This window comes from Mytilus trossulus, chromosome 6, assembly GCF_036588685.1.
Source record: "Mytilus trossulus isolate FHL-02 chromosome 6, PNRI_Mtr1.1.1.hap1, whole genome shotgun sequence".
Lineage (NCBI taxonomy): Eukaryota > Metazoa > Mollusca > Bivalvia > Mytilida > Mytilidae > Mytilus > Mytilus trossulus.
The window spans coordinates 55947277-55959525 of NC_086378.1; the positions used below are offsets into that span (position 1 = coordinate 55947277).

At 31.4% G+C, this 12249-nt stretch overlaps 1 protein-coding gene across 1 annotated transcript; it reads left to right on the forward strand.

Moving 5' to 3' along the window:
• Nucleotides 1-2447: 2447 nt before the first annotated feature.
• On the forward strand, nucleotides 2448-11712 carry LOC134722831 (perlucin-like protein). Its single transcript, XM_063586460.1, has 6 exons — nucleotides 2448-2486; nucleotides 7448-7586; nucleotides 8602-8693; nucleotides 9329-9416; nucleotides 10114-10337; nucleotides 11602-11712. The coding sequence occupies exons 1-6, from the start codon at nucleotides 2448-2450 to the stop codon at nucleotides 11659-11661; spliced, it is 642 nt and encodes a 213-aa protein (XP_063442530.1). The 3' UTR covers nucleotides 11662-11712.
• The last annotated feature ends 537 nt before the right edge of the window (nucleotides 11713-12249 follow it).

A 12249-nucleotide genomic window follows, 5' to 3' on the forward strand; every position in this document is an offset into this window, starting at 1 on the left:
ATTTGTTGCAATGGGTATTTAATATAGCTATAAGTTCCGAATATCAAGAAGACATAAGTAAAATTTCAGAACCGCTGATGACGGCAAAATAACAAATATTTTCGCGTCACTAAGCCACTGAAATTTAGTATACGACTATCAACTAGTCAATCAGTTTTATGTTTAAACGTCAGTGAGAACATTTATCTGTTACTTAATTTATTCAGTTTGTCGGAACTATTAAACTTGTCAGTAAATGTATGATATTATACAGTGTTTAAAATTTCTTTTTGTTATACATTATAATCATTTAACAGCTGAATACTGCTTATTTTGTGCACCTCTTTTTGGGGAATAATATTTTTTATACGCCCTGGCATTTATTAGACGTATCATCGTATACCGTTGTCCGTCTGTTTGAAAAAGGTGAATTTTCAAGATTTAGGTCAAAAGCTCAAAAAAGCTTTCATTAATTTGCAAGAGATTTTAGTGAAGTAGTTATATCCATTGAAATGAGCAGTTATATCCATTGATATGAGCTCTCTTTCAATTTCTAAACATTTTATGTTTCCGAGTTATGGGGGTTTTCTTTATTAAAAAAGGGGCGATTTTCCCGTTTTCGGACAAGAACTCAAAAATTGTCTCGGCAGGTCTCACGAAACGTTGGTGAATTGTTTATATCTATTGACGCAGGCTCCCCTTTCGATTTTTATAAATTTCTGAAATGACATTGAGAAGTTATTAAATTTGATTCATCCTTTGAAAACATAAAGGGCGTATCATGCGCTTTTGGCGCAGCTGTTTATTTTTATACAATGTTATATACTTCACCTGATTTTTATTTTGCGATATGCTCTGATAATATTTACAGAAATTGTTTTCATTTGATAGAGTATTTTGTTTTGTTTCCTTTATAATTGTTGATGATGTTGAGTTTTTTTCTTTGTCGTTTTTTTCTTTTTGTTTTTATTATAGTTACATGTATGATGTAAAAACTGCTTGCATATAAATTGCATTTTATGGTTGATAAGATCAATGGTTTTGACTGTCATACAAATGAGAGGCCAACCTGCTATAAAACCAGGCTTAATCCACCACTTTCTACAGAAGGAAATTCATGTACCAAGTCAGGAAAAATGTTGTTTTTCATTTATTTGAGGTGTTTGAGCTTTTAATTGTGTTATATTGAGAACTTTCTGGTTTTTTTTATATTTACCCTTGAAGTTAAGTATTGTTTTTTTATTTTCCTTTTTTTATGGAATAATGTAATGACTTTTTATATAATGAAAGTGTAAATGGTTTAAAAATTACTTTTACAATTGTGTGCTAAATGTATATGTTTAGATTTAATAAACTTTGAAATAACGAAACAATTTATTATAAGAATAAGGAAATGTGGTAGTATTGAAAATGAGACAACTCTCTACAAGAGACCAAGTGCCACCGAATTTACCAACTATAAGTCCCCTTACGGACTCCAAAAATAAACAAAACCAATACTACATACACTAGTAGTCAGTTATAAAAAGCCCCGAAAAACAAATGCACAAAAAACACTCCAAACGAAAAAAACAGTGATCATGACTAAAAAACTCATACCCTACAAGTTATATTATTTGTTTTCATATGATATATAGCGTTTGAAAAATAAACATATTTGATGCACAAAATACATAGCCAGAAATGCAACAACAAACATGAAAGTTTGATCACTGGTCTAAGCTCCTCACAATTTTATGACAATCAGCCAATGACAACTTTGATAGTGCAATAACTAAATTAATAAATCATTCAAGTAATGCACTCATTAAAGAAAGAAGCCAGTTTACTCGAATATCATAGAAATAACGCCGTTCATGTTACAACAAACTTTTGGCTCTGAAAGAGGAGTTTCACACATTTGTGTGTTTCGGTAGAAACTAATATATAAAGAGAAAGTTTCAAAAGTGAGTAACGTACATAAACAATCACGTTACACTTGCATGCCCGATATTGTCAATCTACTCCTTAACGTCCTTATTTCCCCTTAAAAATAGATATTTGCCATTTTCGGCTTTTTTGTCAAAAACTATGCAAGAAAGAGGGAAACTTTCAAATGAAAAAAAAACAACCAAAAAATATGTATAAGCAAGAAAACACTGCCAAACAAAATGGTCTGAAACCGTAAAGGATGCATTGCTCTTTTAAGTGACGGGTGTTGTTCTAAGTAAACATAGTTTGTATAGTTTAATTTGGTGTCATCAAATCAAGATCCACAAGGTCGTTAAAAACTTTTATCGTCGATATCCTTTTTCAAATAAAATAAGCACGCATAACAATAAAGTTACATATTAAATCATTTTGAAATAAGTATGAGCGAGGTTAATGTGAGCCTCTTGGTTTTCTATCCTATTGTACATGTATAATATTTGCATTATTGTTATTGTTCAAAATGTCATGACAAGTGAATTTGCATGCACTGATTAATGATGAACATTGTTGGAATGTTACTTCCTGTTTTTGAGAAGGTACTTTAACAAACAATCGGCACTTTCCCTTGGGTCAATGTCAAATCATTGTTTTAATTTTTAATATTCCGTTTTTAATTAAAAAAAAAGTATACAAGGTTACACACAAACATTGTTTTCTGTTTATTTTAATGACTGTGTTTGAGAGTACTTCAAGTAATAATAATCTCTTTCATGTTGCCATTAGAAAATCATAACGTTACAGTACAAAAAAGTCAATTCAAATGACCTTGTTCTCCTAACAAACCAGTTTACTGTAATAATTAACCAGTTTACTTCTTTTTGTGGGTTTAGGGTTTTGTCGAGCCTTCGACTTTTGTCGCAGAAAGCTCGGCATAGGGATAGTGATCCGACACCGGCGTTGACTAAGGCCTTAAAATCTTTATATTTTAGAAGGTTGAAGACCCGGATGCTTCATACTTTGTATATAGAAACCTTATGTTACGAAGTTTCGGTCTGTTACAAGTCCTGTTTTCAGCGACAACTTGAAAAAAAATGATTTTTTGTATTGTTAATTTTTCTCTTATTATGAGTAAGAACGGTATGTGCGTACCTTGCAAGGTCCTTATGCCAGTCAAACAGTTTTCACTTGACCAAGACCTCATTTCATGGATCAGTTCACAAGGTTAAGTTCTGGTGGTCAAGTTCATATCTTAGATACTATATGCGATATGTCTAGTATATTTGTTGTATGGAAGGATTGTAAGGTGTACATGACCAACTGACAAGTGTCATTAGACCTTGACCTCATTTTCATGGTTCAGAGGTCAAAGTTAGGTTTTGAGTTTTTGGTCATTGTTTTAAATACTATATACAACAGGTCAACTATGTATATGTGTATTTGGTGTATTAAGGACAGATTTTATGATGTACATGTCAGTCTCGAACGTTGTATTAATCTTGAACTCATTTTCACGGTTCTTTGCTTAGTGTTTGAGTTTTTTTGTTTGTGTCTGTTTTACTTAAACTGTAAGCAATAGGTCAACTATATATTTTGTATGTAAGGATTGTTAGCTGTATATATAATAAAAAAAAAGAATATGTGGAATGATTGCAAATGAGACAACCCTCCACAAGAGACCAAAATGACACAGAAATTAACAACTATAGGTCACCGTACGGTCTTCAACAATGAGCAAAGCCCATACCGCATTGTCAGCTATTTGGCCCCGACATGACAATGCCAAGCAATTCAAACGAGAATACTATCGACTTTATTTATTTAAAAAAAATGAACGAAAAACAAATATGTCAAACATAAACGACAGCCACTGAATTACAGGCTCCTGACTTAGAACAGGCATATACACACATAATGTGGCGGGGTTAAATATGTTAGCGGGATCCCAACCCTCCCCTAACCTAGGACAGTGGTATTATAATAGTACAACATAAGAATGAATGGCTGTTTGACCGGTATCATCTGACCTTGACCTCAATTTAGTGGTGCATTGGTCAATGTTAAGTTTTCGTGGTTAAGTTTATTCAGTTACCATAAGCAAAAGGTCAACTATATTAAATAAAATTGAGAATTGAAATGAGGCATGTGTCAAAGAGACCCCACTATAGAACAGACAACAGCAGAGGGTCACCAATAGGTCGTCTGCAATGCAGAGAGAACTCCCGCAATGCATATATTGATTGTAAGGTGTACATGTCTGCCTGGCATGGTTCATATGTCCTCGTCCTCAGTTTCATTGTTCAGTGATCAATACTTAGTTTTCTTGGTTAAGTCTGATTCTTAGAAACTATAAGCAAGGATAGGTCAACTATATTTAGTGTATTGAATGATTTCAAGGTGTACATGTATATCTATGATCTTGACCTCATTTTATTTGATCATGTTAAGTTGATGTGATAGTTGTAGTTTAGCTTTATTTTTTAGGAATATCAACATAATATATCAAGAGTCTATCAAGTATTAGTAAAGACGGCGAGACATTTCAGCGTGTGCACTCTTGTGTTTATTGCACACACATGTATCACTCTTTGGCTTCTTTCACATATTCACAGTATTTAGTACAAGAAATACAACTATCAGAATACATTTACATGTACTAAAAAAAATAGATAATTGTCAAATTATGTGAACTTTACAACTAATCAAATAATCTGTAATACTTTTAGCTGAACAAATAGAAGTAAACATTATTGATATTTATATGGAACAGTATGTGAATTCTTTTTAAAGTGTAAGATTAATTTGGTTTAATAAAAATTACAAAATACTTGTAATATGCACGACATTTAAACCCGTTGCATTTGTTTTCATTCTGGTCATAAGTTAGGAACCTGAATGTTTCTGTTTAAATGGTTTTACACTAGTAATTTTGGTGTTTTTGTAGCTTCCTGTTCGGTTTGAGCCAAGGCTCCGTGATGAAGACCTTACTTCTACCTATAATGCTTTTTTTTTTATAAATTGACTTGGATGAAGAGTTGTCACATGGGCACTCATACCACATCTTTTTATATCACGACATATGACGACACACTAGTAAAGGCTTTAAACATAAATTTTATACCTTTCCTTTCTCAATTTTACAAAACACATGGCATGGTAAACTTAAATTGGTTTAGGTTTCCTACAATTAATTGATTCTTAAAATTGAATAACAATGCGAACACATTCAATGTCATGAAATAATCAAGAATTCCATTATTATCTGCGAATTACAGAATTCTATTTCTGAAATGTTATATTTACAAATTAAACATACAAAAAAGCATGTAGTTTTCTCCTAAAACTCATCAAGTTTATAACCATCGAATATTCTCTCTGTATCTTATTCTCTTATCACTTCAACTGTTTACGTTTTTTTTTAATTTTATTCGAGCGTAATTGATGAGACTTTTGAAGATGAAACGCGCGTCTGGTGCAAATGCTAAATTTCAATCCTGATATTTATGATTAAGTTTAATTTCAGATTTTTTGAAAGGTACATAAAAAAATTAGATATACTTTTAATACGGTGTTGTTTTGAACACGATAGAAGACCCTTTGTTGACTTTTCTGTGTTTTGTTGTCACTGGGCAGATGCTTTAATGGTTTTTTTTCACATCTTCTGTTACATGTACCATATGATGGTAACAATTTCATTTCTACTCAAAAATTGCATATCTTGTCACTAAAGTCACTGTAAACACAGCAACTTCAACAACACTTTTAAACATAACAACACATATACATGTACATTATATAAAATGGATTATAATAATTATAATAAGTTTGAGTATTAGTATTGTTATCATAATTATCAAATATATTATGATTTATTCTTTCTATTATTGTTACAATTCTATTTTTTGTTTATTAAGATTCAAGAAGATTGAATCGTTTCCAACATTTGGAAATGTGATATTCTGTATAAAACGACTGATTGCAAGTAAACACGAAAGGTTATAGTTCTCATATTAATTCTCTGAAATCCATTAACTAAAATAAATAAATACATAAAACCCTCGTAGATGCATGTACAATGCACAACCAAAAGAACTGACGATTTCGGTATATACATTTGTACAAAAGGTTTAGTCCAGTCAAACTAAGATTTAACCTCAAACTAATTGCAACAGAAAATGTTTTAGTTCTAATCTATAGCATTATGCCCTTTATATACACAGAAAAAAGTCCCATAAAATCTAACTGGCGGAAAACTCAAAATCAACATTTTTAATTTCCTATGGAAATTAACATTGGAAGGGGAGATAACTCTTACAAAATGAGTCTTTTTTGGTAAGTTTTTGGTTGTTTTTCTTGAAATTTAGGTATAGTATGATACTTTGATGGGGTTGTAAGTTTTTATTTGACTAAATTATATAATCTTCTACTCATGAAATGTACAAAACCGAAATGTTATGGGTAGTTTTATTTTTTTCGAGCATTTTTCATTAAAGAAATTGCAAATTTGAAGCTTTGTGACCATTTTGAAAAAATAGTTTGAAAATTTGGTATTGTTTATACCTACATATTATATTTTTCAGCAACTTACCAATCTTAAGAAACTTTAAACCACAAAAAGAAGAATACATGCTTAATTATTTTGATTAAATTTGCGATTCTTTACCTTGACATGTTGAAAAATTCAATAAATGGTGATCTAATGAATTACGAAATCTAGATTATAGCTTGATAAAATATATGAAAACACCTGTTGAGTTGTTTGTTATACTCTAAAGACTGCTAAAAAATCAAGAATAAATACATTCTGATCAACAGAAGCGGTAAAAATATAATTTTGTATCAATTTTAATTGATATGTCTGCCTTTTTTGCAAGAGTTATCTCCCTTTTCAATGCAAACCTCCATAGGAATTTTAAATGGTGATTTTTTTATTCTTCCTCAAGTTAGATTTTATGGGACTTTTTTCTGTGTATATTTGGGGTATAGTGCTAAAGATTACAACTTTAAAATCTTCTGTTGCAATTACTTTCGGGTTAGGGTCAAATTTATGCTAGATTGACTGGACTAGTTTGTTGCTTTTATAAACTCTATATATGGTAATGCTAAATAGTCTGCATCTCTTGGATATTTTTTGTACTTTAATTGACAGATTTTGCATGAAACTTTCGGAAACTCCTAAGATAATTTTACATGTACATGTATATACAATTGTTTTGTTTTCTTATTTTATTTACATTTGGGGTTACCAAAGTTATATTGGCGTTTCTGCAATAGACATTGAATATCACTTTATATCCGTTACTTTTAATAAGTACTAATAATTGTTTTTTCATTAAATCTTTGATACGTAATGCCTTTTTAATCATTTTACTGTTAACTTTTTTAATGCATGCCATACCAATATATATTCATTCATACCTTTACAAAGAGGGGAGACTGGCTAAAACAAAATTTTCTCTTTTTTATTTTGATCGCTTGTGTCATGGAATCGTAAACTTTTTCCGTTTTTCACTTATTTTTAACCAGATACATTTACTTTATCTTGATTATAATTATTTAGATGCAGTTTATTTTTCCATTACTTGTGATATGTTGCTGTTTATTGGTTGTGAAATCTGAAACATGTCTAGGGAGCCAAGAAAAGGCAATTTTATCTGGTATTAAAACCTCCATAAAGACATTGGAAGAAAAGTTGGAAGGTAGGATACCATTTCGTTTATAATATACAGCTTACTAGGCGACAGGACTTAAAAAAAGCCTTTTTTCTATCATTTTTTTTAATTAAGGAGCCTGTAATTCAGTGGTTGTCGTTTGTTTATGTGTTACATATTTGTTTTTCGTTCATTTTTTTAAACATAAATAAGGTCGTTAGTTTTCTCGTTTGAATTGTTTTACATTGTCATATCGGGGGCTTTTATAGCTGACTATGGGCTTTGTTCATTGTTGGAGGCCGTACGGTGACCTATAGTTGTTTATGTCTGGTCATTTTGGTCTCTTAAGGACAGTTGTCTCATTGGCAATCATACCACATCTTCTTTTTTTATATTAAACTCAGAGCAATTACGCTCTGAATAATATGCTGACATCCATATGTCTTCTGTTTTTTGTGTCGTTGGGTAACTGTCTCTGTGGCTAGTATTCAACATCTTCTTATATTCATACTTATATTTCACTGATTGTCCTGACAATTATGTACACCATAACAATCTGGTTGATTGATTGATGGTTGGTTGCATTACGTCAAGTGACAAATATGTCATGCATGTTCAGAACGATACAGTTTCGAAAAAACTTCGCGAATAGATAAAAGCTAATGTTTTGCATTTGTTGATATTTTAGGAAAAAGGGTATATCTTTAAAAAGGTGCAAATTCTGAAATGAAACTCAAACATCTATCAAATGAACAGACATCCAATTAATTTCAGACAGAATTGTTATAAAAAGATATAGCCAAGGAAATGCATGAACATTTATTTTAAAGTTTATTTCAATATGCATCAATCTCAAACTAAAACTCATAAAATCATTAATTACAAAATACTAACTAGATCTTGTTGTTCTGTGTGAGCCAACTTGAAGACTCCTTGTTGAAGGCTGTACATTGACCTATAATGGTGTACCTTTTTTAAAATTGTAATTTGGATGGAGAGTTGTCTCATTGGCACTCACACCACATCTTCCTATATTTACTTATTTTTTTTTAAATATGCGTAGGAAAATCTCCGCGATGTAGAGCAGGATGGAGAGAATTCAAAGACCGCTGTTATTTCTTTTCCACTGACAAAAAACCTTGGCACGAGGCGGAGGTACGTGCTAAATATTTTATTTTTAACAAGGAAATACAACTGTTACAGCTAGAATTGCATATATATTAAAATATAGTTTAGTAATAATGTGCATATTGACTCATTCTTATCCTTTGGTGAATTATTGCATCATTAGCTATCAAATGACATTCCATATTGAACGTCGGTGTCTAAGTGGTCTAAGTCAATAACAACTGAATCCCTCTAGCCTGTCATCACTAAATAAAGTGACGAATTTAATATTAATTGACTAGGATTGTCAGTTTTCCTTCCGAAAGTCGGTGGTTCTGTTCGGACACTGGCTTCCTCTATTAAAGACCTAATCGCCACGTTATAGGCAATAGTTCTGAAAATAACGTTATTAAATGCCCACAACCAATAGACGGAAGACGTCAATTTTGTTTCGGTTGCAACTGAATTGCTTTATTCAAATTTGTTTTAAAGCATACACCGCATATATAAACTAAAATTTCAAACATAGATATATTATATTTTTGCGACATGAATCACCTGTATATAGTCCTTTGATGTAGAACTTAAATGTGTTTAAAGTTTTGAAGCATACAATTCAATATACTGTGTACATTTTTTTGTACTTCAGAATTTGTTTTTCAACACAATTATTTCATTTATAGGTACAATGTCGAAATCTAGGAGGGTACCTTACACAAGTTACTGATTCTGCAGAAAATTCCTGGATTGTTTCTTTGATTACGAATAAAAGTAAGTTAGTCCTATTTCTTTTCTTTTTAAAAAGTTTAACAAGTTAGTTATGCTTTACTAGTTTATACATGTAGATATGTCGTCATCCGTACAACTCCCTCAAACAAAGTTGACTGTAGATGGATTTGGCTATTTTTTAGGTACTTTTTGGTGGTATGTACTTTTCAACTGTTTTGGTTCTCATACATGTACATCCCTAGCTTTCAAATATTTGCCATTGACATGATGAAGGTAAATCCAATAAAACGCTTCGGACGCATGGAATTTTCAACGGAAGTAATAAAAACTAACAAGTAATAATATTTATAAGACAGGGATAATTTATTACTTGACTTTAAACTATCAACAACATATATTATGTCTACCCACTTTTTGCTTATTATTGTTATTTTATTTTTCTTCTGCCCTTTTTTTTTATACTTGTATAGTGATTTTTTGTATATAATATCGTATAGTTTATATTGTCCCTCTGGTATCTTTCGTCCCTCTTTTATACGCTTTTGAAACTGACACTGCTTTACCAAACACTTTTCGGTGTAAGACTTATCTTCACAAAACAAATTCTCTTGTCCACTACTCCTTCGTAAATAAAATTTAATCTAGTACAACTAATGAATTATCTAATTGCATTAACATTATTGTCATTGTAATATCCTCGTGTAACTATCAATTCATAGAACTTGCATATATTTTACAGAAGTGATTCAGCAGGACTACTGGATGGGTGCAACAGATTTTACAGAGGGCGATTGGAGATGGGTGAATGATTTGTCGAAAGTACATTATACCAATTGGAACTCGGGTCAACCTGATAATTATCATGGCAAGGAGGACTGTGGTCATTTTTGGCATGCTAATAACTATAAATGGAATGACCATGTGTGCAGCAATCTATTTGGGTATATTTGTGAGAGTCCTCAGGTATTTATTATTAATAACGTATTCTATTCAATACTACTAGTATTTGATTTAACCGTTTCATTTTATAAAGAGAACGATACAAATGTAAACTTCACTATAGCAGCAAATCTCTATTTAAAAAAGAAGATGTGGTATGATGCCAATGAGACGACTGTCAACAAGAGACCAAATTGACACAGACATTAACAACTATAGGTCACTGTACGGCCTTCAACAATGAGCGAAACCCATACCGCATAGTCAGCTATAAAAGGCCCAGATAAGACAATGTAAAACAATTCAAACGAAAAAACTAACGACCTTATTTACGTTAAAAAAGAATGAACGAAAAACAAATATGTAACACATAAACAAACGACAACCACTGAATTACAGGCTCCTGACTTGGGACAAGCACATACATGAATAATGTGGTGGGGTTAAACATGTTAGCGGGATCCCAACCCTCCCTCTAACCTGGAACATTGGTATAACAGTACAACATAAGAACGAACTATAAAAATCAGTTAAAAATTTCATCAAATGGACAAAAATACAATTGGACGTGGCCGGGTACTTGTACATCCCGACAACATAAAAGACACTAGGAACAGACCTGAGAGTATTCGCAGTTATCTGACAGCTAGTTCAAAGCCACAAACTACTTATAAAAAAAATATTCATCTAAGACTAAACTATCAATCCGTAAACATCCAACATCCAACATCCAAAGGATTTAGTGAAAAGACGTCATAAACAGTCAGAGAAAAACATGACCTTGTGCAATGCCAAGTTACATGTATCGACAGATTGTAGATCCATGAATGTGTATATGTATATAACATACTAGACATATTTTATTTTAGTTTGCTTTTAATTTACTGATAACAAAGTCAATATTTACACCAAAAAAAGCAGTATTCAATGATCGTATTACATTTTTTGTACAGTGTTGAATTAGTAACCTTTTAGAATAAAATTGTATTTAAAGGAGTGATAAGTTTACAAGGATCATTTCTAAATTTCCGGGCACGGTTAACAACATTTCCGTAAACATGATGATGTGCTATCCCGTTTGAAATAAGTTTTCTACTAACGATACAACCAAACTGCAGAACCAAATCTTTATACATGTACAACATGTATCTATGGAAAAATTTAGTAAAGGTTTTAAGTAGTTTATAGTAACGATATCCCTGGTCTATACATATTTTATATGATTTTCTGTACAAAATTAAGTTTGATAATTTTATTTTTTCAAAAACTTTTTTGCATTTTATTATAGGGATCTAGTTGTCTTCCGTACTCTAGACTGTTAAAGAACGCTCTCAATGGGAAGAAGTAACATGTATGCAACATGTCGTGAAAAAGTGAAATAATAAAAGTTTAATAAATATTTGATACGTTTTGTTATTATCTATTCCGATTTATAAAATTAATGTGCATTGTTGAACAATCCCGAATCATTTCAAAATCCGATATTGTGTGTCATCTATGTGTATCTTTAAGATGTCAACATTGATTTTGGGTTTTAGTCTCCGGTATATGCAGTTGTCAGTTTGCACTTGATTTAGTATTTTGTTAAATTAAAACTTGTTTTCGTTTTATACGGATGTTGTAAACATTATCGTCACTTTGTATCCTGATATCCTAGCCACTGCTCGATTAGAAGCGGGTTTGTCCACCTTTCCAACCTTACCTTTATGTGATATTATTTGGGCCTTTTTCAAAAAATGTGGATTTTCTTGTACAATCAATATTTCTAAAAAAAGTATAAACATTTTTATCCAATTTTTAGATACACAATTTAGTTTTTGGTGTGTGAAACAAGTTCCAGCAAATTCAGTATGAAATTTAGCAACAGAAATTGCTTCCAGTGGGTTTCAAAGGGTCCAACAACCCCAAAATTGCTTGTACGAAATTGAAAAACTAG